This window comes from Culex quinquefasciatus, chromosome 3, assembly GCF_015732765.1.
Source record: "Culex quinquefasciatus strain JHB chromosome 3, VPISU_Cqui_1.0_pri_paternal, whole genome shotgun sequence".
Classification (NCBI taxonomy): domain Eukaryota; kingdom Metazoa; phylum Arthropoda; class Insecta; order Diptera; family Culicidae; genus Culex; species Culex quinquefasciatus.
The window spans coordinates 41579347-41605732 of NC_051863.1; the positions used below are offsets into that span (position 1 = coordinate 41579347).

At 35.5% G+C, this 26386-nt stretch overlaps 1 protein-coding gene across 10 annotated transcripts in view; it reads right to left on the reverse strand.

Annotated features, from left to right (window-relative positions):
- LOC6043488 overlaps positions 1–26386 on the reverse strand; it is a 304631-nt gene that overhangs the window by 57727 nt on the left and 220518 nt on the right. For 8 of the 10 annotated variants that reach the window (XM_038265179.1, XM_038265177.1, XM_038265171.1 and 5 more), the window contains 2 exons: positions 16766–16898; positions 692–993 (listed from right to left, as the gene is read on the reverse strand). In XM_038265179.1, coding sequence (XP_038121107.1) covers positions 692–993; positions 16766–16898 — 435 coding nt within the window. The remainder of the gene's footprint in view (positions 1–691; positions 994–16765; positions 16899–26386) is intronic. The other 2 variants (XM_038265172.1, XM_038265174.1) reach the window with 1 other exon arrangement.

The window sequence follows — 26386 nt, forward strand, 5'->3', positions numbered from 1 at the left end:
AATGTCTGAAAATATAATTAGTGTCAAAGCTTATCCGAACGCACCAAAAGTTAAACTGATTAGCCTCAGACTCCAAGACCAGCGATTGGCAACATTTAAAAGAATAAAAAAAAAATGCAACAAAAAGATTACGCGATAATCCAGATTGATGTCACTTGCGGCGTCCGCAGTCCAAGTTGCGCCCCGCTGCTGTCAAACACGTGTGACAAAGGTCAGCAAGGCTATAATAAAACCAACTTTTCCGAGACCGCCGGGGGTTGATTTCAACAGCGCGATTTGTGTGCAGTGTAGTGAAACTCGTCATAAACCTGACAAAGGTCAACTCCCGCGTCAGGAGTTCTGAGCCCTAACTCAACGCGGACGCCGTTCGATGGAGGTGAGTTGAAAGCTGGTGGTCTATCCAAACTGTCAAACGACTTGACATTTTATTCTAATTAATCCTTGCTACTTTTTCTCTTTTTTTTCTCGTTTGTTCGTCGGTTGAGTTCATTAGAGGGGTGAAGTTGGGCCGTGGGTGTAATCCATCATTTTCGCTACACCAATTAATGATCGACCTTCGTCAGAAATCCGGACTTTGGAGTACCGTGACTTTGGCTTTTCATTTTCAGGTAAACCCATACTAAAGGGGAACATCGGAAAAAAGGACCCCCGCCAGAATGTGGCAAAGTGATTGCGACCTGAGGAAACTTACCGCTGGCCGGAGCTTTTGCTGCCCGCCGAGGACACCTGGTTGCTCGAGTCATCCTCCTCGTCCCGGGACGTGGCAATCGAGGCCGTGCCGGTGTTGGTGCCCGGCGACAGCAACGTGGGGCTGAGCAGCGTCGACCCGCCGGCACCGGTCACCGGGACCATGGCCGAAGACGAGCCACCGATGCCACCGCCGACGCCCCCGATGGCCACTATGGCCGTGCCCGGGGCCCCGCTGGAGGAGGACTGGCCGGAAATGGTCGAACATGTCGGTATCAGGGCAGCGTTCGGGTTGGCCGGGTCCATCTGAAGGTGAGGGAGAAAGAGAGGGGGAAATGATTAAAAAGATTAATGAAAATTTATTTTTGTGAAAGGATCAAAGCGTGAGCCAGGTTGTGTAAGTTGCGATTGAATTCGCAGCTTACACAACTGTTTTGGTGAAACAAACACATCACAGCGGTCCATATAGCAAAATAAGGCGGAAAATTGATTTTCCGAAAAATGCTGAAGTTTTGGAGCTGTGTGAATTTGAAAATTCAACTTTTCCGGAATATCATTGGATTTTTGTTGTCTTCTAGAAAGTTGTTGGGCTTGCCAATCCAAGCAACCAGAGAGAAGTGGAAGTTTCCAGAATTTAACTCGTAATCTACGCCTTCTATGATCTAATTTAGAGAAAGCATCTGAGCAAACCTTCAAAAATCAGTTTTTTGAACGTGGAATTTAGGGTTAAGTTTAAGAGAAAAGGCACTTTAAGAGCTTTAAAAAACAAACATTTCATTTTTTGACAAGTCAATTTTGACTTGAAGGTTAAAAGTAACAGCCATTTTAAGATATATAAGATGCAAATTTAAAACTTAAATATCTCGAAAAACGCTGGCCAAATTTAAAGCGCAAAGCTGCATTCGAAGAGATCTAGCACTGCAAACTTTGATAAAATCTGAGGGGCATTCTTTTTTAAACATGAGATATCTTCAATTGAACATGTCTAATTTTCAAGGGAAATGTGTATGGGACCACCCAAACGAAATTCGAAAATTGTCCAACTTTATGTTTTTCCATGTCATTTAGGCCGCTGAATCTGATTCTGCCTTGTTCATGTCCAAGTTTCCTCGAATATGACCGATTTCACTGATCAGACATCATCAAAAGTAAGTAAATTTGCCACTTTAAAAAAATTTAGTGAAACCATAACGTCATGGGGCAGCGAATGACCGAAAGGTTAAAGCTGCCGGAAATAAAGTAATTAACAACAACAACATAACGTCATGATTGGAAATCCGGACACTTAGTAGAATATTATTTTTGTTATAGCTGACAAAAAATCATGTAATAAGTTGGAAATGAAGAAATATCATCAGGATGTAGTATTAACAGTCAGTTTGAAGAAAATGCATGCAAAATAGGTCTTTTCTAACAATTTTTCATCCGAATTTCAAAATTAAAATGGCTTGTTGTGCTTCGAATCCCGGACACTTATAAAAGCTGATGTGGAATCCGGACACTTTTGCTTCGAATTCCGGACACTCGTTTTTACTTATGAATCGCACAAATTTGAACTGAAATGTAAGTGAATGGCATTCTTTAGGTCTCAAATAACCTGTTAACATTAAAACAATCGATAGTTTATTAAAAAAATTGCTAGAATTTAAGGAAATCGAAACCATAAATTTCTGCTTTGCCTTCCCGGTGCTTCGAACGCCTATGAAATATTTCAAGTGAAATGTTTCACATTTTTGGTAAACATATAATTTAATTGTATTTAATTGTTTTGGCATAAACTACAGCGTTCAAAAAAACTTTAAATGAAAGTTGATGTTGGAATTCATCAAATAACACAGTTTTGACATTCATAAGGCGAACTTATATCCAAATAATTGATATAACAAGATGAAGTAACCGGGTTTCGAAGCGTCCGGGAATTCGAATCATGACGTTAGTGCTCGACTGTCACAGTCTTCGACAAGTTTTGCACATTGTATCAAAACTAAATCATCTTTGCTAACTTTTTTGGGTTTCCTAGTTTAGTTTTTTTTAAATAGGGCCGTTGCAAATACTTTTTGAAGTTTATGTCCCTCGACTCTGACCTAAGTCGAGGGGGGGGGGCGGCAAAAAAAAAGTATAAAAATTGAAATTACAAGTCAATAATTACTTGAATGAAAAAAGTGTTTTAAAATGCATTATACACCTGTCCAGTTGTTTTGCCATCATTAGTTTCCAAAATATCTAAGTATTGACGAAAATTTTATTTTTTGTGAAAAATTTTTTTTTTGCGGTGCTGTGCAGTTTTCAGATGATTTATGGAAATTGTGAAGTTTTTTTGAAAAATATTTTTTTTGCCCCCTGATTTTTCAGACAAATTTTGAAAAATATTTGCAATGGCCTAATTCAATCAAATATACAGACATGCTTCGGTTTAGCACCGCATAAAGTCATGATTCGAAATCCGGACACTTAGTAGCATATCATTTTTGTTATAGCTGGCAAAAAATCGTGTAATAAGTTGTAAATGTAGAAATATCATCAGGATGTAGTATAAACAGTCAGTTTCAAGAAAATGCATACATAATATGTATTTTCTAACAATTTTTCGTCAGAATTTTAAAATTAAAATGACTTGTTGTGCTTCAAATCCCGGACACTGCTAAAAGCTGATTCGAAATTCGGACACTTTTGCTTCGAATTCCGGACACTCGATTTCGATAGTTTATTAAAAAAAATTCTAGAATTTAAGGAAATCGAAACCATAAATTTCTGCTTTGCCTTCCCGGTGCTTCGAACGCCTATGAAATATATCAAGTGAAATGTTTCGCATTTTTGGTAAACTTATAATTTTATTGTATTTAATTGTTTTGCCATTAACTACAGCGTTCAAACAAACTTTAAATGAAAGTTGATGTAGGAATTCATCAAATAACACAGTTTTGACATTCATAATGCGAACTATATCCAAAAGATTGATAAAACAAGATGAAGTGTCCGGATTTCGAAGCGTCCGGGAATTCGAATCATGACGTTATGGGGGATGCAAAACCGAGGCGTGCATAACCGAGGCACGAGCTTATGGGATTTTGGCTATATGGGAGACATTGGCTTTAATCGTATGAAAAATCATGAAACGAAACTATTGGCACTACGCCCCCCGGGGCATGGCCTTCCTCTAACGTGGGATTTCTGCTCCAGCGCCTCTGACGAGACAGGAGAAACCGGGACCGACGTTTTACTTCACCATCCGATAGAAGCTCAGTGGATAAGGCGGGAATCGAACCCGCGTCTCATAGCATCATCGGGATCGGCAGCCGAAGCCGCTACCCCTGCGCCACGAGACCCCACGAAAAATCATGCAAACATCAAAAAATTATAGTGTTTTGGAATCGGGATGATGTCAGCTATCCATTAAAATTATTATTTCATGAAAGTTTTCACAAAAATACGTATTTCTCCTGTATTTCGAAAATGCAATTTTTTCTCTAAAGAAACCAAAAATATATTTTTATTGCAATATGGGTATCAAATGATCAGGTTTTTTTCATACATTTGGGATGTAATAACAATTTTTTTTGAAAATACTCCAAATTTTCACAAAACTACGTCTTTTCGAAAAAAAATACTCAAAATTTCAATTTTTACAATATGGGTATCAAACGATCGGGATTTTTTCATACATTTTGAATGTAATAACAACATTTTTAGAAAATACTCAAAATTTTCACAAAACTACGTATTTTCGAATAAAATACTCAAAATTTCCGTTTTTACAATGAGGGTATCAAACGATCGGGATTTTTTTAAACATTTCGAATGTAATATCAATATTTTTTGAAAATTCTCAACATTTTCACAAAACTACGTATTTTTGTAAAACTTTTCAAAATTTCTGTTTTTACAATATGGGTATTAAATAATCGGAACTTTTTCATACATTTCGAATGTAATACCAATATTTTTTGAAAATTTTCCAATTTTTCACAAAACTACGTATTTTCGAAAAAATACTCAAAATTTCCGTTTTTACAATGTGGGTATCGAACGATCGGGATTTTTTCATAAATCGCGAATGCAATAAAAATATTTTTAGAAAATACTCCAAATTTTCACAAAACTACGTATTTTCAGTATGAATTGCTTGTTGTAAGGGGAACCAGTGACATGATTTAATCAAAACATTATCCTACACTAGTTTAGATTCTTTGGACTACAATGAAGGTCTAGAAATGCAGGAAAAAGTCATACAGATGATTTTATTTCTCATTCATTTACCATGAACATCATAAGCACATGAGTTTTTGCCAACCGGAACTAAATTTAATGAATTATTTGCTTGTTTGATTACATATTAAACATATTTAGCAAATCCCATCGAAAACAGCATGATTCGGAAAAAAAGTACACCGATCGGGCTGAATATTTTTCTAGGAGTTCCCTGGTCGAAATAATTAGACTCGTATTTTTATGTTCGACCATTAGGGTGACCTACGCTACGTTAGAGTGCCTCCCTTTTGGATCTTTTTTTCAAAAAAAAAAAAAAAAACTCCAGAAATGATGCTGGATAATCTGGAGTGTTCCTTGAAATTTACTAAAACCTATCCTAAAAAGTTATCCTATTCCTTTTACAAGCATTTGAAAAAAATATTTTCAAAATGTATTCTAATCAAACGAGATGTACAAAAGAACATGTTGCCGAAAGTTGGGGGCAGTTTTGTATCGAAAGCGCCGTGAAAAAGTAAGCGAAAGTGAAAAGTTTGTTTTGGCGATATTCATTAAGCGTTTGAGGGTTTGATAAGAAATGGTCTCGCAAAATAGATTTATGATCAAAAGTGCATTAAATTTGATCTTTTTGGCCAGTAAGTGGCATACATTTGCGTGCTTACTCGAGGCGGAGCTGTTGCTGGTAAGCCTAAATAGTATTTTTGGAGCTTTAATCGAGCATCAAGCTCTCCATAAGACGAAGATAAGAGTTTGATTGGAAAGGGTGTATTTCCCCTACCTTGAAAAAAAATATTACGTCCTTTGGGAGTTCAACTTTTTGTAATGAACAGTCATAAAATATAGAGTTTCCCGTGCATCTATTTTCCCTTAAAAATCCTGACCATAACCTAAAACTTTGAAGTGTCGATCATAAAATCCCTGCTTAAGGTACAGATTTTAAAATATTCACAAGCCAATATGTATGGACAGCCCACAAAATTGAATGGTGCCTTGTATCTAATCTAATCTAATCTAATCTAATCTAATCTAACACAAACGCAGCCAGTCCGATGAAAGCATGCTGGAAAGTCTTGTGATGAGATTATGCCCCAAGCACTTTTCTTGTCATTATTAATAATTGCAGTACATCCGAGAACACCCGAAAATGTATTGCAAAAATTAAAACGGCCAGCCCTACTACGTTGTGTTTACCACAGAGAGGATTCTGAGAATAGATCACATTTCTCAGAATCTACAGGGGAGGAAGGATGCGTGGACATACCGTACCAAACGCTCTGGTTTATTTTCCACGGAATTGAATGGTGCCTTGTATAGAATAACTAAAAAAACATATTATGAAATAGGGTGTGCATTAGTGTGCCAAGAAAACAAAATAAAATTTTAGAAAATCGAATATATAGGTTAAAATAAGTAACTGGTCCAATTTTGAACCAAAATACTGCCTATGTTCGCATAAATGAGAGCATGAGCATGAGAGATCACCCATGGTTGCCCCTCCGTTGCTGAACAGAACCGTAATATCCTTTCAGCACTACTGATTATATGCTTTGACGATCTAGTGGTGTTTCCCTTATCAACAGCATGTATGAATGCGCTGAAAAGATAAAACACCATGATTGCTAAAGCTAGATCAGTTGCGAATAGGTAACAGTCATTGGCCACCAACGGCGCCCGCCATGTCAGTTTGTAGATCTCGATTTTAAGGGACGGGAATGTTAGTTAGCGCAGGTTGCTACTAGGGCAGCTGATTTACTCTGTGCTTACACCCCACAAGCGCCAGGAACCTGAAAATTTGTTAGTAGGATAGGGTGTTTGGTCAGGATTCATCATAGAAGATGATGATGCAATCCAAAATCATAGTGTTTGTTGAAAGGTATTATGTTTTAATCTCAAGGCAAGCAATCGGATGCTGCGGATGAGTCATTTCCCGTTTATCGGCTGTTAACTTTTAATTGAAATGGATTTATCTTAGACAGCCGGCTGTGGAAAGATAGAACCAAAATTATTTGTAATTAAATGATGAAGAATTTAACAGTCTGACTTTTTAATTGAGATGTTTTTACGAGTTTTACATGATTCATGTTTAGTGGGGTACTGATCAACGAAGCGAACGACGAGTTACGATGTTTATCGAGCTGAAATGGTATGATAAGGTTTTGTTGTTATTGCACACCGACGACGAACGTGAAAAAACCCTGCGACCCGACCGAAAGGCATCGCAAATAAGACTGGCTCAATTGTCATCGATGACAACCAGAACCAACCGCACTTTTACACACATACACACACGCGAAAAAAAAACGAAAAACACACCGACGACGAACGCGAAAAAAAAACACGATCCGACGGAAAGGCATCGCAAATCAAACTGAGGAAATGGAGAAAAAGAAAATAACATAAAAAATAAAACATAATCACATAAAACCTAATCACATAAACCCAATCACCCCATGCACACAAATAGCAACACAAAAGAGACGAAAATTATCACGAAAAAAACAGAACTGCGCGTCCCAAGAAGCACCGCACTTCTAATACTGCCTATGTTCGCATAAATGTAAATTAACTCAAAAAACGACGAAAATGCATATGGGACATTTATGCGATCAGGGACAGAATAGTTAAGGTTAGGGTTCGCTTTTGATTGTAGAAGTTTGATTTATGTGTAAAATTTTATGCTAAACAACCTTGTCGAAGACCGCAAAACGATCCGAGTTCACCTTGAGGAGTTATAAGCAATTTGAAGAAGACGTTTTTGTATGGACAGATTTTCTTTATTTAACGATCTATAGCGTGTAGGTTTAACCTTAACCGATTTGGATCAAAATTCTCACAGTTACTTATTTTTCCCTAAGGGATCGAATCAGGGGATATCCCCGATGTCGATTTTTTGTATTGTCACCCTAGTGTGCATGGATTGATTGACATCCCATTTAAAAAAAAAACGGATTTAAAAATCTTGAAAAATAAACTGCGAAGCTTTAGAGAATTGCTATTTTTTCGAAATATTTTTAAAATCAAAATCGTGAATTTTAAATTCAAATTATTAATGCAACTGCTACGAATCATATGTTATCCACTAAAACATATCAACAAATCTCGAAAATCGTAAAATACCAATTTCGGAAAATTGAGTTTCTTATTAAAAAATTCTAATTATTAATTAAAAATCTGCAAGATATTTTTTTTCCGTGAGCCTTTTTTGAATAGAATTTTGATCGGAAAATTCCTTTAAAAGTTACAGGTTTTCTTATATTTACGTATAAGTTTTGTATGGTCAGCTGCCAAAATTGTATGAAGACTTGTATGGGTGAACCAATGACATAAAATGATTTCTTTGGTCATAGGGATGGCCCCCACAAAGTTTGAGCCAACTAAAAATACAAAAAATTAAAAAAGGGTCAAAATCGGCCGATTTGGTAGGGAAGTGCTCAACTCGGATAAATTCGAAAAAAAAATCAAAATAGTGTAAGCTAAGAACTGCCAATAGACACATAAAAGCAGACAAAATCTGTGTTGTTAATATTCATAGTTTGGAGAATTGTGACCTCAGGTATGTTTTTAAACAGAATTGTGTACATAGAAAATATTGTTACTTATTTTAAGAAAAATTCCCTTATCATCCCTTCATTTCATCAGTTCTCAGAATCATGAACAAGCTTTCGTGAAATTTGGAACCACGAGCAAAATGTTCCAAATGCAATGTACGTGATTATGTCCTGGAACTGGCAAATGAAGCAGAGGGATGCAAATTTCCGCATGCTTATAAGGAGGGGATGATGTTAATCGAAATGATATGTCAATTTAGAAAAGACATCAAGTGATTTGACACGAAATTATCCAATTGAAATTATTCACAAATACTGTTAATACAGATGACGAGCAAGCTAATTGATTGATATTGTCATTAGCTAACCATTTACGCACCCGAATCATTCATCGTTAATCACCTGTCATAAATCACACCCTCCTAATCGGATCATTTCCAGCATTTTATGTAACGTGCTGAAAACTATTTATCCATGTGTGGATAATTTGACGAAACACACAAACATATTTACAAACCATATAACTGGTATCGCCAATTGATTCGCCGTATTATCCTTAGAAATCACCTCATTAAGATTAATGGACTCAGCCTAAAGGGAAAGGTCCAACCATTGCATTCATTTGGCAGCAGCACCACTGAAACCTTCCAAGCCAGTGTTGCCAGCCAGAAATAAAGTCATATACAAAGTGCAAACAGCAAGTGTGCCCCAAAAGCTCGTATTTCATCGCACTTAAAGTTCATCGCAGTCTGATTTGTGTGCCTTTTTTTGTGGGTGGTCACACGCCCGCAAAGTAAAAACTCAACTCAAACACCACCAGGACGCGGGGGCGTCCATAATTCCGCCATAAATTCTCAAACGCCATCATTAAAATCCCGTTTTCAGCATTCACACCGCCGCACTTGTGATAATCTCGTGTTGTAGCCGAGGGACACGAGGTGGGAGTGTGGGCTTGGGGGAGATTACGGAATCGCCCTTTTGGGGCGGAAGCGTCGCGTGGGGTTATTCGGGACAAACATTGTTAATTTGTCTGCTTGAAAAATATTCCATTCGTTTTCGTCAGTATTACCAAATGTCCTCATAAATAAAAACTCATCTCAGTCCCGATTCTCCCCAAATTACGGTCATTCAACAAGAAACTCCTGCACTGAATGCCTTCACCCGGCGGCGTTGATGCTAGTCCGGTGGTTCATGATCCTGTATCGTTCCTAGTTCTTCTTGCTGGCTGAGTGGACTCAGTGGCTAGTGGCTAGTGGCTTGCAAAGTTAGGCAAAAGCAAAACTTGAAGCGCACAAAAAAAATGTTGAAACAATCTCAGTGGCACTTGGTTAGCTGCAGAGGTTTTCCGAAAGTTGAATGAAAACATTCTACGCCAAAATGGTTTTTCGAATCATCACTGCTGTAGCTGCTTTACTGTGGTGTAGCTTTGATTTCAAAAGAAGATTAGTATATCGTCGTTTGTGTGCTTTCTTGTAACACATCTAATGTGTTAAGAAAGATTATGTCACAAGATACCACACAAGTGGCAATATAACAAGCATAAATTAAAAAAAAATATTTTTTGTTTCAGATTTTTTTTTTAATTTGGACCTTACCTCATAGACCCGATGTCACCCCTGCTAAAATAATCTCTTGAATCCTTAGGTCATTTTTTAGTACGTACCGTAAACCGGGATTAAATTGATAACGTGGAGGACTATGGTGAGTTTAAGTTTTCTTTTGCATAATGAAAAATACAAATCAAATAAAATCACTTATAGAATTAGCTTGATATTCAATTTTTCAAAGAACCTCGCGAAAAAGCTTTCAACAAATTTAATAAAGTTTGGGAGTTGGGGAGTAAAGTTTAATTATGAAAATGAAATATAATTGGATTGGAAATTGAGTATTCGAAAAACGGATCACATTTTTCAAAAGTTTTTCAATGCGACAACTAAGGACAGTTACAAGCAGACCCCATATGTTAATTAATCCATAATTTTGTAATACAATGACAAAAAAATCATTGATTCAAAATATAAAATCTGTTCTAGATGAAAAACTATCCTTCTGTGTTATTGCAGACTCGAAGTAGGTATACATTAAAATTCGAAAATTTGTTTTTTTTTTAGATGAAAAATATCAATTTAATATAAAGGTCTTTTTGGCACCAAATTTCCAAATGAAAAAAAAGTGAAAAAGAAGAAAATCCTACGACACACATATGGCACCATATTTCCAAATCATTACCATTCCTAGCTGCTAATTATAGAAAACATTTTTTCTATTGTTAAAAAAATAAAGGGATCACGAGATATCGAACAATTAACCTCGGATTTGTGATCAGGGACTGTGAACTGTTTTGTGCTTTGGCGGATAATTATTCATATAATTTTTTGAGTAGATTTTGAAATAAGTTTCTGATTGATTTTGTAGCTCTTCCAACAAAAAGACAAAAAAAATGGTGAAATTTTGATGAATTCATTTGATTTGAAATCATTGTTAAAAGATCTTATCCCAAATTCTTAAAAGATTTTCATAGATTTATTCGAAAATAATTGGAAAAGGTTTTTGTTCAGTGAAAAAGAAATCGTCAGTACTCAGGGGTTTTTGAAAACTAATGATTGCCAAACAACTAGACTGCCCATGATCGCATAAATGTCCCATATGCATTTTCATCGTTTTTGAGTTAGTAATTCAGTTTGGTTCAAAATCGTGTGCTCTTTCAGAAAAGCCTATAACCAGTGTTGCGTTCCTCACGCGCTCACGCGCTCGTGAGCGCTCATTTTTCGCTCATTCGTGAGGAGGAGCGCTGCGCGAGCTAGCTCACGTTTGCCCGCGCTCACGTTTGCTCCGATTTTTTTCAGCTCGCATTTGCCCCCCGCTCGCGCTCGCGATCATTTTTCGCTCACGGAGCGCTCGCTTTGGAAGTATCGCGAATCGTTTTTGAGAAAGTTTTTGTTTTTCAATTCTAGTTAGATCTTTTGCTTGAGGCGCAGCATGTCAGTGGAAATATCACTTTGGATTGTTTTTTTTTATATATTAATTGGAATAGTTTATTTTCATTAACTATGTTTTTGAATAATAAGTTGGATGCGCAAGGGTCAAATCATATTGGAAACCTACAGTCAGAGTTGAAAATATAAATATTTTCGAATTTATCGGCCTTACCTTAATAATAGTTAAGGTAAGCAGAGACAATTACTGGGGGAAGGGTATGAGCACGTAAACAAAAAGGACAGAGAACCTAAGAAAAACTTATAAAACTTATATATGCTTGGTTGATTAAAAAAACATTAAACTGTTTTATGTAGCTAAACAGTTTGTTGACAACCTTTCCAGCGTGCGGTTCAGAATGAGCAACCATTAAAAAAAGTCATTCCGTTTAATAAATCGTTCGGTGCGTGGAAACGGCTGATCATTTTCATAAAGTTAATCTTTCTCTTTCTCATTCTAGCAAATAGGGTAAAATTGATGAAACAGTTCACTTTTTACAAAAAGCCTCCAAATTGCTAGTGTTTGAAATAACCAATTTGAATGATATAATATAAATTGTCAATGTTTTGTTTTACCACATAAAGGGTGGCTCCTCTTCCCCCAAGTAAATTATATTTAACACTTCGGCTACCAGAACTCTGAAAATATTCAATTACAGATTCAATTAATGATTTTTGAATATGGACATTCTCTAAAATGTTCCGAGTATGAGGGATGATTATAACTTTTATAAAGCTTACTGCTGTTTTTTTTAAGGTCCAATAAATTAATGTTATTTTTTGCTTTTTTTTGTGTTTTTAAAACCGCCTCAAGTCAAAACTCCAGATTCTAAAAACTTAAAATAAACAAAATTTGTCAATTAATTCAATTTGTTGTCCATATCAGTGCATCTCTTCATGTCAATGAATTTTAATGAATGAATTAGCTTATTGTTAGCTCACTCAAGAGTGAATCATTCTGCCCCTTGCCTAATTCTTAATTTAAAATAGAACGTATACCTATTGCGGTTCGCTGACTTAATCTATTTCATTGCTTACTTTTGTTTGTTTGACCACTTTCTTGTTTGATTTTGCTGCCTGTGCTGAGATAGTTCTAGAAACTTCGTTTCAAACAGGCAGATGCTTCAACAGGGAAAAACAACTACCTACTTTCGCTCACCAGCTCACGTGAGCGCAAAACGCTCCGGTGAGCGTGAGCGAGCACGAGCTACCTGATAAAAACTCACGCTCCAGCTGGAGCGAGCGCGCTTTCCGTGAGCGCTCGCTCATTCGCAACCCTGCCTATAACATCCAGTACTTTGTTCTAGAAATCAGGAGGAAATCCAGTTTTTTCACGAAAACTTAACACGTGTATGGGACAAACTTCAAATGCGTTTTTCTCAGCTTGCTGTTTTTGCATATGGGACATTTATGCGAACTTGGGCAGTAGACTGGTTTAAAATGGGTTTGAAAACATTTTTTGCAATTCTGTCGTGAAACTACGTACTTTTCCTGTCATTCTCGAACGACGAAAAAGCCTACTTTGCTGTACCAAAAATAACAGAAACGATTAGTTACACGGTTTTATCCCTTATTCCCGAATCCCACTTTCCCGAATCCCATATCCCCGAAAATCATTTTCCCGAAAATTCCACATTCCCGAAAATCATTTCCCCGAAAGTGCCATTTCCCCGCAAATCATTTTCCCGAAATTTCTACATCCCCGAAAATCATTTTCCCGAAATTCCCACATCCCCGAAAATCATTTTCCCGAAAATTCCATATCCCCGAATGTCATTTACCTGAATGGCCATTTTACCGAACTGTCGTTTTCCCGAATTTACATATACCCGATTGATTATTTCTCCGAAAGTTCCATTTTCCCAAATGATATTAACTTAGATATAAACTAAATTGTTTTTTGGGATTTTTTTACAAAAGTATGACCTTAATATTAAATTCTCCTGCGTGTGTTTTTAAATATGAAAAAAAGAAAAAAACAAATAACCGTAGAACCATTAAAATATCATCCAATTTGATCGATCCTGTTACGAGTAATGATGAAAAACGTAAAAAATATAGATTTTGCTCTGGGCGGGAAGGGGTTAAAGTAATTTGTGGGTTTTTACCCGAAGTGAACTTTTGACAAGGCCTTTGGATAACCGAGTCTGGACTGTATTTTGATTTTCAACTAAATGCAAAAAAAGCGAAATGATCAATGTATTAAATCGACGCTGTCGTGCTATCTTGTCGTTTGTCGCTTTTTGACGTTCCGAGAAAAAAGCGTGTTAGTGTTTGACCATTAATAAACGAAAAATAGAGCACGCTATGTAAACGATAACAAACACGTTTTATTTGGTTGACCATTCTGTGCATTGTCCTGAAATTTGTTTGAATTTGGTTGCTGAGGTTATAATTACAAACGTTCACGGTAGTCGGGCATGTACGTGTGTCAAACGCATTCTGATCTGAAACCTCTTTGGCCAGTTACAGCAATTTTCAGAGTGTATCAAGTTAGCACGAGACGACATTTTTAGGTTTTTATTGAATATCCCAGAATTGTAATCGAATTTTGGGTATCTATGTAGGTCAAAAGATGAGGCATTGTGAGCTGCACAAAATTGGCTTTCTTAATTCAATTTGGCCCAAAATCGACGTACGATAAGTTAGCTCGACTGCGACGAAATGAGAAAAATAGGCAACGCAGCTATTTAGATTTGTTCATTAGATATATGTACTTTGCTCAAGATGTTCTCCTTCTCTAGATCATTTGTCATAGTCGGAGTTTTTGTTGGATTCGGCGGAGTCAGTTCTTTTTGAAAGTCAGTTGGAGTAACTAAATATCAGAATCCGGAATTCGAATCCTTTAACTCCACAGACTTGGAAAATATTCAAAATTTAAGTGAAGCTGGAATAAAATGCTCGTAAAAAACTCGGAATTTTTTGAACGTTCAATTGTGAACATGATACTTCATTGATCGCCACTTCCCCGAACCCGGTCAGGCGGGTATGCCCGTTGTCCAGAACCGCGCGCGCGGTTCTGGGCAACGGGCATACCCGCCTGACCGGGTTCGGGGAAGTGGCGTTCGGGAAAATGGTCGTTCGGGGATATGGTCATTCGGGAAAATGATTTTCGGGGATGTGAAAAATTAGGGAAAGTGGCCATTCGGGAAAATGGTTTTTAGGGGAAGTCGCCATTCGGGGATGTGGCCATTCGGGGAAATGGATTATTCGGGGAAATGATTTTCGGGTAAATGACATTTCGGGAAAATGTCTTTTCGGAGATGTGGCATTCGGGGAAATGTCTTTTCGGGAATGTGGGTTTCGGGGAAATGTCATAGATTCTAGTTACACATGCTGAAAAGTTCTACTTTTAAGCACTGACAAAGCAAATCAATCCACTTCAACGACCCTTTTGTGGACTCAATTGCAATTTTCTGCTCATTTTTACGCGTCCGAAGGTTATGTGTGGTGAGTCCCCTAAAACCTCTTTTACGCAAATGGACCGAAGTTTTACTTCCCCATCCGATAGAAGGCCAGGAGGATAAGGCGGGAATCGAACCCGCGCCCTGACACGTTAGTTGAAAAGTTATTTTTTTCAGCACTTGTTTAGAAAAGTAATTCTTTTATCATTCTTTTTTATTAATAAGGTTAATTGACAGAATACATAATCATTTGACTTATAATGTCATTCAAACCTACTGAGAATTTTGACTATAGTCTCGAGTCTATCTGGCTCGAGATCGAGCCTGAATCGAGTCGAGGCTCGAGCTAAAATTCTCAGTGGGAATGGGTTTTTCGGAATCGCAAAAAAGTTGTATTGAATACGTTGCAAAACTTGATTTTTTCAGCACTCGTGCTTAAAAAATGACTTTTTGCAACTCATTCAAATGTTGTAACCATGATTTGAAATTTCATTTCCCCCTTCTCGAATATTTTCAGAGTCGAGGGATATTTGCAGCGGCCACGAAAAATTAGAATAAAATTAATAAAAAGACGCTACGATGAACTAATATTTTTTCAAGAATGATTTTTCTTACATTTTTGTTAAATCCTAAAAATTTCAGAGTTCATACAGTTTAGTTCTATCACAGAGAAACCTCATTTCCCAGGAGGTGATACTTTTTTAGTTTCGTCAATTTCTTTGATACCATACAATATTTTTACATGATTCAATATACGGTATGTAGATGTGAAAAAATCGTACAAATTGGTTGTAAATTATTGCAACAGTTTTAGGAAGAATTTCCGAATTTCTAATGCTTCAACAAATCATATCTAAAATAATTAATAAAAAAATCGGCATTATAATAACAATTATTAGTTTCTATACTTTGGGCAGATTATGCATGCATTTCGAGCCTTGTTACTAGAACCATAAACCAAAACCACAAAAAAATGGTCGATTATAGTGCTCAGAAAAATATAACTTAGCCAACTGACTTTTCGTGCGAATTCGTAAAATAAATTTACGGCCAACTGTGGTAGTGCAGGTCAAAAGAGCGCCGAGCTGGTATGTTGTTAGATTCTCTCCTCTCAGGACGTATTTGTGTGTGTTTTGGGTCGACGAACGGGCAATGAAATTCACGAAGTATTTGTGTCATTGGGAGAAGCAATTGAGAAAGTCGCTGGCAGCCTGAGTGTAGTGTTCACTCGCGACTGGTTGCGAGCTCCACTTGGATTCGCTCAGCGATGAGTTAGTGATTTCTGATCTTTAAATCAAAAATCAGGACCCTTGATGAAAAGGCAGATTTTGCAATTATTCAAAAATCATTCAATTGAAAATCATCAAACTTTTCTGGCAATTGAAATGCATTGGTTTGATCAGCCTTATTAATTTTGTTTTGCAGAGACTTTTTTATTTTCAAACCCCAATTTGTTGACACAATTTAATACAAAGTAAAAACATGCAAAAAGGTTTAATAATCGTAAATCTTGCAAAAAAAAACATAGAAAAAATCACTGAAAAAATTCCAGAAACATTTGAAAAAGCTCCCAAAAAATTGTAAATATTTTATAAAACGCAAAACATGAACAATTTATCGTGATTCAAACAGAAAAATAAAAAATATGGTTCCAAAATTGAGTTAAATTAAGCATTAAAATGTGTATTAACTATTAATTTGCAGCAATTATAAAGCAAAGCTCTCGACACAGATTTAATTAGCTGCAAAGATTTCAAATTTAATTAGCTCAAAAACAGTAACCAACCCTTGGCGGCTAGCCAAGGAGCAAACTTGAAGCAAAGCACTAACAAGGGAAGAAAATATTTATACTGGAAATGACAACTCTCTTAGGGTTTGGGGGAAGGGTTTTGGAAAGGTTACCCCCCTGCTCCCTTCTTCTCCACGAAACCCCAAACAAACATACCGTCTTCTTCTTCTTCGTCATCGTCTTCGTCGTCGTCGTCTTCGTGTTTGTGACCAGCACCAGAAGCACGAGGCCGCTGCCGTCGTCGCCGGTGGCCACCACCCACACTAGCAACAACAACGCAGTGTCAAACCTGTGGAGTAAACAAGTTCGGCCGGAGACGAGAGGGGGGAGGGAGGGAAGCGGTTGTTAGTGTCTGTTATCTGTGGCACTCGAAAGATCTGTATGATTTAAGCGAAAAGCCAGCGAAAGTTTGAAAAATAGTTACTTGTTTTTGTAGTTTAGTAAACATGCTAAAAAATAGTAATCGAACTTAAAGTGCAGGTTACAGCAAGAGAGATAAAAACATTGTTTGCTAGAAGGGCAGGTAATGTAAACCGGGGTGACATTGATAGGATCTAAATTTATTTTTCAATTCCAAACTATTTGGCGTTTTTGAAACAAACATCTTGATTTACAACAAAAAAAGTTTTCAAGCGGTTGATAAAATTTTACACAGGTTTCACCTTTGAACATTAAAAAGCAGATCAGTAGTTTAAATTTCAAGACTGATTTTCGAAAAAATTAGCTGAAAAATATCACAAAATACTTTATACACCATTACAGTTGTGCTATGATCAAACATTTGCAAAATTCCAACAGTTATGAAAATATTTTTTTCTGAAGATTTTGCGTCTTTTTACCAATTTGTGGACCCAAAATGTAATATTTGTAAAAAAAATCAATCAATCAATCAATCAATATTTGTTAAAAACTACCAAAAAATATTCAATTCTGGGGTGGCTTTGATAGTCACAGCATTGATTATTTTATAGCTAAAAAGTGTTCAAATCGAATTAACTAAGTCAAAGAAGAAAGCAATTACTTTGGAAAATTCATTTTTAATTTATTTTTCTAAGCTTATTTTATAATTAAACACATATTAATTTGAAACATAAATGTCAAAATTTGGTATATCGGAGTGCGGGTTTGTTTGTTTGTTTGCGTAGTGTAATAGCTCCTTAAGTTGAACTTTTCAGTTCTTGTATCGAAAAGTATTACTTACTAGTCGATAATTTTTGGTAGAGAAAAATCGGCTGTTTCGTCGTTTGAGAATGACAGGAAAAGTAAGTAAGTATTAGTAGTTTCACGACAGAATTGCAAAAATATGTTGTTTTCATGTTTGATTCCTCTTCCGGTCTGTGACCGAAATTTAAAAATAAGCAATTAAAGTGGATACAGAACCAATTTGACTGTGTATGATTAAAAAAAATAAATAATAATATGATTAAATCACTTATAAATATGTAATAATTAAGAAGAATGTTAAAATGTTACTTTTTCCCTTTTGATTTTCGGAAAAAGTTTTAAAGAGGGAGACATACAAAATTAAGACATTAATAAATTCAAACAAATGAGCAAACAAACATAGTTTCAACAGTGTTTTAAAACTATTTCAAGTGTCATATAAACTGTTATCAAAATACCGTTTTGCGTTACTCCTGCTCTAAAAATGATTTTTTTTTATTTTATATTTGAAAACCCACCTTGATGTATACTTATCGACTCAGAATCGAAAACTGAACAAATGTCTGTGGGTATGTGTATGTGTATGTTTGTGTGTATGTGTGGGTGTATGTGACCAATAATGTCACTCAGTTTTCTCAGCACTAGCTGAATCAATTTTGACCAATCCAGTCGTATTCTTGGTTCAGTGTCCCATACGGTGCTATTGAATTGTTTGAAGTTTCGATAAGTAGTTCAAAAGTTATGTATAAAAATGTCGCACCAAATATCATCATGTTATATATTGTAAGTTAGGTAATTGAAATACCATTCCAACGAGTCCAAAACATTGAAAATCTGGCAACCTTGTCTCGAGTTTTGACCACTAAAGTGATATTTATGTACTTTGTTATTCCGGATCCTAGAAAAATTGATGAAATTTGTGTCTAAATCAAATCCATCTTATTACTCATTGTTGATAAAGAGTGAGGAAGCCATCAACCACATAGGTGGATTAAGTTAGTTTTTATAGTTTCAATCACTAGTGGCAAATTATAATTTTTATGAAATATTAATTGTTTATTTTTTAATCCAGATTGTTCGACTTTCTTTTTTGGTAGCTAAGATGTTTTGAACAATCTCAAAAGCACTTCTTAAAATTATATTATTCGAATCATACCAGCTCAAACATCAATTGTTCAAAGTTGATGGCTCTTCTGGGTAAATGTAGATTCGAAAAGTACAGGTCATAGTTTCACGCAAATATAAGAGGGGTCGGGGCAACTGCTGTGTAAGTTGGCGGAGAATTACTCATGTACGGATCAAAAGCTTCATTTAATTATTGTTTGATTGTGTTTGAAATGAAAAGTAAATCTAGCAATACTAGCCAAATAATTATTCAATTGAGTTTTGTATTTATACAGAAATAAAAGTTTAATTATGGAAGGTTATAAATTTGGTTGGTCTCTTTTATGAGAAATTTTACCAAAAAGAAAAAAAAATGGAAAAATGTGAACCTGATGAACATTCACCAGTTTCTGGAGTAATATTACACATTTTTTTACGCAAAATCTGTCACCATTCCCTGATGAATATTATCACATTTTTTTCCGTGTAGTCAAAAGGCTAAAACTAGAAACTGTTTTTGAAATGGAATAAGTGTCTGTTTAAAAAATACCATCAATAAATCCAGCACAGTTCACGATATCATCATCCTGAAGAATCAAATCAAACGATAAACCTGATCTATTTTCCTCCACTTCCTTTCAACTCAGAAACGGCTCTCATCGATTCCGGAAAGCCAACCAACGCCATCGTAACTCTCGAATTATTCCACCGGGAAATCATGCTAATGCTATTTTTTCGTAGAACACGTCTGCTTTTTCCACCAGCCAGCCACAGCAGCTGTTCAAGTCTCAAGCCTCTCGTTGAAAGAAAGGAAATCAAAAGGGGAAATGCTTTTACCTCTATTGGCACAAAGACAGCACCTGCCCCCCGCGAGGTGCGCAGGTATTCCAATAGGTTGGCGGTTTCGCCATTCTCGAGTAGATTGCGATGATTAACTGGTTCTCGTTTCTTTTTTTGAATGGTGAAGCACTCTAACGATTAACGGCCGTTTTTCCTGGAAAATTGCAGAAAGAAGATTCGAGGAAATTCTTGAATTGGTCCTATTTCAGGATGGTTTCTTTCAGTTCATGGTCGATGCCGGTTGGAATAATGGACGCTCAGGTATGAATAGATTTGTTCGATTTAGGTCTCGAAGCGAACGGAAGCTACGACGAGTATTCCTGATGTAGGTTTACTAGGGGGTATGCACCAATTTTATGTACACGGATATAAATCCTGTAAGCAAATACGGTAACTCTGTGTTGTGGAAATGTTTTCAAAATCGTCATCATTTTTCTCGATTTCGCTGCAAATGCAAATAAAAAAAACTATTTTGGAAGCATTTCCAAAATGTGTAATTTAACAAATTTCTCGTAAAGTTACATCGGAATCGCGATAACTCGTGATGTTTATAAGCAAACCCCTTATGTCTATATATCAAAATTTTTGTAATTGTCTGCTCTACAACTTTGTAGAACATTGTTACACTCTAAAAAATAATCCTGCAAAGTTAAAAAAAACACGAAATTTTAAAATGAAAAATTTTGTTCTAAATGAAAAAATAACCCTTCTGGGTCAATGAAGATTCGAAAAGTACATTAAAATTCCCCTAAAGTAACATGTTCCAAAAAATTTTACAGTCGAGTAACGGAAAATGGGGGAATTTTTAAAACTTTTTTAGTGTTTTTTTCGATAAAAAATACGTTTTTTTCGGAATTCTGAGTACGCCATCAAATCAGGCATCTAATTTTACATAAAAGTCCCTTTGACACCAAATTTCTATCTCATCACCATTTCAGGCTGCAAATTATTGAAAAACACCTCTTTTTTCGCATGTTCAAAAATGGAAGGGGTCGTACCGCCCCTCCGTCACGAGATATCAAAAAACGGACCTCGGATTCGTGATCAGGGACAAAAGTTACCCCTTAGGACAAAGTTTCACGCAAATCGAAGAGAGGTCGGGGCAACTTTTCCCAATTTCGTGTGAGTTGGTAGAGAATTACCCATGTAATATAAAAACATAACATTTATCACATTTTTAAAGCTTAACTTTTTTTTTACTGTGCATATAAGGGGTATTAAACGACATTTATCTTCCTTATTTTGATTCCTTCCTTATTTAAATAATTCTTTGCGGGCTTTAATCAAATCTACACCAAAAATCTGAAACAATTAAGGAACACTTATTCTCTTAAAAAATAACGCACGAATTCGTAAATTTTCGCTGTTTGTTTTTTGCTTTGTTGATCGATTTTTGAAAGAAGAAGTTTTGGAGGCAGGAGACAAGGTACAAAAATAAAATCAAAGTGCGATTTCAGCTGATCTCATGCAATTGTAATTTCCTTTCCAAATGTCAAAGAATCCTTTTCTGTACAATTGATTCGTTCATACAAGTCTTCATAAAATTTTGCATTTTAAACAGGCAAAGACTACCTTCTAAATTTAGTCACCTTTTTTCACTTGCATTTTTCACGAATATCGGGAATTAAAAAAAAGTATTTTTATCTTTTAAATTTTGAGACATATCGATTTTTTTGAACAAAGAGATTAAAGCTTTGCAAAATTTATATTTTTTTCATAAAAGTTCGAAATGCACCCTTAAAAAATATCAGAACATTTTATGAACAAAAATTTAATAAACCATAATTTTTCAACAGTATTTAAACTTGATTTAAAATGTTCAGCTTAATTTTCAAAACATAAATCAATACTTTTCTAAATATCGTATGTTGAGCAATGATCTATTTTTTAATGAATTCTATAAATCCATAAATGTCTCCATACAAGTTTAAGGGCTGTCCATAAAAAAGTGCTTTACATAGTTTGAGAAGTAAAGTTTTGTTTTTTAAATAATTGTGTAAAAGATTCATTTAATATACGTAAAGCTGTATCTTGAGAATAAATTATCTAATCGATTTGGCAAATTTGTAAGTTAATTATAGGTCTTTTTGGAAAAAGGAGGTACACAGAAATAATAGGACATTTTTCAATCAACTTATATCACTAAATTCGATTTTGACATGCTTCACCCCTTTCGATTTCATTCTTTTTCTAACTTGTTTTTTGTTTGTTAGTTCTTTTCGATTTTGCTGTTCACACGGGTCTTCAAATAGTTTTTGTATTCTTTTCAATGTTTCACAAAAATATGTTTTTATCAAAAATGCATAACTTTGTGAAAGTGCAACTAATTTGCTGTGGCTCTAAATAAGCAAACATTCTATTCCCGAAAACATAAAAACAAATAAATTTGCATTCATTTTTGGTACTTTAAAGTATCGTGAAAAAAAAATTGATAAATAATAGGTATTTTTTAGAGGGTTTTCATTACTGGCAAATCAAGGTTGTTAACGATAAAATTAACGAGGTTCGATAACGATAGTTCTATCGTTATTGTTATTCCGATAATTCTATCGGCGATAATTTTATCGACGATAACGGACGATAACTTATACTTAATATATTTCTAAAATTTACTGAAACCAACCAAATTCTGTTGAATTTTCAAGCTTCCTCTTAGTAAATATTTGTTTGATAGTATGTTAAGTTTCAACGTATAAATACTAAAAAAATAACAAAATACTATTTTTTAAAGTACTTAAATTTTTATAATTTTCAATATGAGTATCAAACGATTCGAAATTTTGCATGAATTTTTACTGTTTAAGAGTTTTTTTTTTAAATGAAATACTAAAATTTTCACAAAATACCGTATTTTCTCGAAAGTACTCAAATTTTGATAATTATCAGTATGGGTATCAAAAGATTCGAAATTTTGCATATATTTTAACGGTTTTAATGTTTTTTGAATCAAATTCAAAAAAATTCACAAAATACCGCATTTTCTCGAAAATACTCAAACTTTCACAATTCTCAATATAGGTATTAAACGATTCGAAATTTTGCATGTATTTTAACTGTTTAAGAAATTTTTGAATAACATAACAGGTTAAATTTCACTTCTTTTTAACTTAAAAAGAAACTTTGTGAACATGTGAGTTTTTCATTCAAAAAACCTCTAAAACAGTTAAAAATATGCAACATTTCAAATTGTTTGGCATCCATATTGCGAATTATGAAAAATTGAGTATTTTGTAAAAATTTGAGTATTTCTTTCACAAACCATTAAAACAGTGAAAATACATGCAAAATTTCGAATCGTTTAATACCCATATTGTACATTATAAAAATATGAGTAGTTTAAAAAAAAAACTGTGTTTTGTTATTTTTTTTTGTATTTTTGCATTGAAACTTACCATATTACCAAAAATATTAACTAAGAGGAAGCTTGAAAATTCAATATAATTTTGCTGGTTTAAGTCAATTTTAGAAATATATTAAATATAAGTTTTCGTCCGTTATCGTCGATAAAATTATTGCCGATAGAATTATCGGAATAACGATAACGATTGATTATCGTTATCGTTAGACGATAATATTATCGACGATTACTCTATCTTGTAGCAAATAGTTATTGGTCCTGAAATATCTAGACAAACAAGTGTGTAACTATAACTTTCGCGTTAAAATTCAATTCATAAAGCTTTAAAATATTTTGGAAAAATAGAGGCTATCCCCTCCTAAAAGTTCCAGCAAAAGTCTCAATTTCATAGACTCAATCAGGACAAAGATATCGTTACCGGTGAAAGAAATCAAATTCGAGTTCGAGTATCAAGCAGAACCGAAAAAAAGTTCTGCTCGATAATCAGATTCAACGAGTGTGACTTTTGCCACTTTTTAACGTGCACGATCCATGCTCGCAAACGTGTTCCGTTTCGGGTTTGGCCGAGCCCAATCAAGAGGCTGCGGGAAAAGGAAGCTGGTGACGTGACATTTTATTTTCTACCACGCAAAGTTGGGAATCCTTTGGGCGGTGTGTTTCTATGAAGGTAGTTTGATCCATATTTTTTTCAACATTAGCTTGAATATTTCCAAATCTTCTTAAAACGAGAGAGTTCAAATAATGCTTAAAAAGGTTTTCCGCATGCAAGAAAAGAAGGAAGGATGAATTCATTTCCTTTTCCTTATTCCTGAAAGCCCACAAAAAACGTGTAACGAGGTGCCATTGTGTTGGCCTGAAATTGGAACCATTCGCCCCCCTTGCCTCAACCTACGGGTTCCATTTCCGGTTGGAACCATTTTGCTCTCCCTCTTAGTTATTTGCTTTCTGCGTTCGATTCTATGGCCAGGTGCAAACGATGACTGTGGTGACATTGATTATGAAATATGCGAACAGATTATCCTGGGATTTATTCGATTGACCGTGGTTCGGGTTATGAATTTGGATTTGGGTATGAATTTTGATCTTGATGGTGAGGCAATCATTTTTTTGTTGCGATTATGGGACATGATAACAATTTTGCTAATAATATTTAATTTTATTTTGTTCAATTTAAACTTGTCAAAAAAAGTAAAAAAAAAAAACATGACCACTTTGACAATTTTGGAATTTTTCTGGTGCTTGATGATGTTTAATATAGTATCTTGAAATGGGGGATTATCTAAAATATTTTTATAAATTTTATTGCTATCATAAAAAACTTTGTTTCAAATGGGTTTCGGCAATTCGATTCAATAAATAGCAAAAGTTAGACTTCAAATTACTGCCATAAATAAAGCTATAAAATAATCGATTTTTCCTCGGCCCAAAATGACACAATTTCGGAAACAGCTTAACTTGTGACCCTTGTTTCGGCCCGGGCACTGATCCGCCGCCAATCCATCAAGCCGCGACCATATTGAGTGTAAAATTCGTGCCTAATGACCGAATTTAAAACGTTCAATAAAATATAAACCCCTCCAACTCCCCCACACTCTCCCACCCATAAGTCATTTCCCATAAAACGCAATAAAACACGCAGTTAATTTCTCTGCTTCCTCTGCCATAATTTGTTCGTGCTCTTTTTTGAGAGAGGGGGTGGAAGGTCAAGCCAGGCTTGCCCTCACCAACTTAAGCTCCTCTCCCCACAGACGAGAAAGGGCTTTACGGCAAGGCCGGTTGGTTCAGGTCCAGGCCAGACGAGCTCGTAAATCTTTCCATTAGCTTTAATTCGATTTCATATGCCACTCGCTTGTTTCGGGTGTTGGGAAAAAAACGTGGAAAACTATGAAAAATTAGGGGTAATTTAAAAAAATAGTTTTGCGAAAATTTATCAACTTATAATCAGTTGAGTGTTCAAAATGCGAGATTGCCACGGTTACTCGTCCATTGCAATGGATTGCATTGCCTAAATAAGAGCCAAAAACCTGGTTACCAGTGGTCCCACCATGTCAAAAAAAATCAGTATTTCAGTGTAGGTATGCCTAAATAAATAAAATGGGAGAATCTAAAAAAATAAGTGTTTTTATCGATGAAAAATACGTTTTTTCAAAATTCTGAGTACGCCATCAAATCGGGCTTCTAATTTTACATAAAAGTTCCTTTGACACCAAATTTCTATCTCATCACCGTTTCAGGCTGCAAATTATTGAAAAACACCTCTTTTTTCGCATGTTCAAAAATGGAAGGGGTCGTACCGCCCCTCCATCACGAGATATCAAAAAACGTGATCAGGGACAAAAGTTACCCCTTAGGACAAAGTTTCACGCAAATCGAAGAGGGGTCGGGGCAACTGCTGTGTGAGTTGGCGGAGAATTACCCTGATACAAAACTGGCACTAGAGTAATGAATATTAGATAAAAACGTTACTTAATCCACCTTTAGGTGGTTGGTGCCTTCCTCGCATTCATAAAAGTGAATACCCTACACAGCCTAAAAAAAGTGTAAACTGTAAGTGTAACACTTATTTTTATCAAAATATCTGAGATCCGGCCTAAAAAAAGCTAGTTCAACCAAATATTACACTTAGAATGAATGGCCCTTAGCTTCTTCACCTCCTTTCCCCTTATAACTGCCAGCGCCCTGTCTGGATCTATCCACCATGTGACAAAAGGTTTGAAAAAACTGTTGTCGCGATCTTCAATTCTGTCTCTCCTCTTTCTGTCCTAGGTTAGCTTAATATTTCTCGCCGCAAATTGCCAATATAAGCAAATAATTATAAAAAAAGTGTATATAAAACACTAAAGTACTTATAACTTTTGATAGGGTTGTCAGATCCTCAATCTCTTAGGCTTATTGGAAAGGTCTTTTGATTACCTATCCAACGATGGATCGCATGATAGATCCAGCTTTTTCCTCAAAATATTTGAGATCCGGCCTCCAAAAGGGTATAAATAACACTTAAGTGCTCATAACTTTTGATGGGGTTGTCAAATCTTCAATCTTTTGAATGCATTGGAAAGGTCTTTCAAATACCTTTCTAACAATATGTAGCATGACGGGGTTTCTTACAAAAACCACCCTTTTTACAATCTTCAGAACTTTAGCTAAAATCGTTTTTTAGCATAACTTTTGAAGTACTTCACTAAACTTCATAATATTAACTAGGGTCTTGTGGGACCCCAAGACGGATCGAAAGGGACCAAAACGGTCCAAATCAGTTAAGCCACTCCGGAGATAATCGTGTGCATATTTTTCGGTGCACGGACTCACAT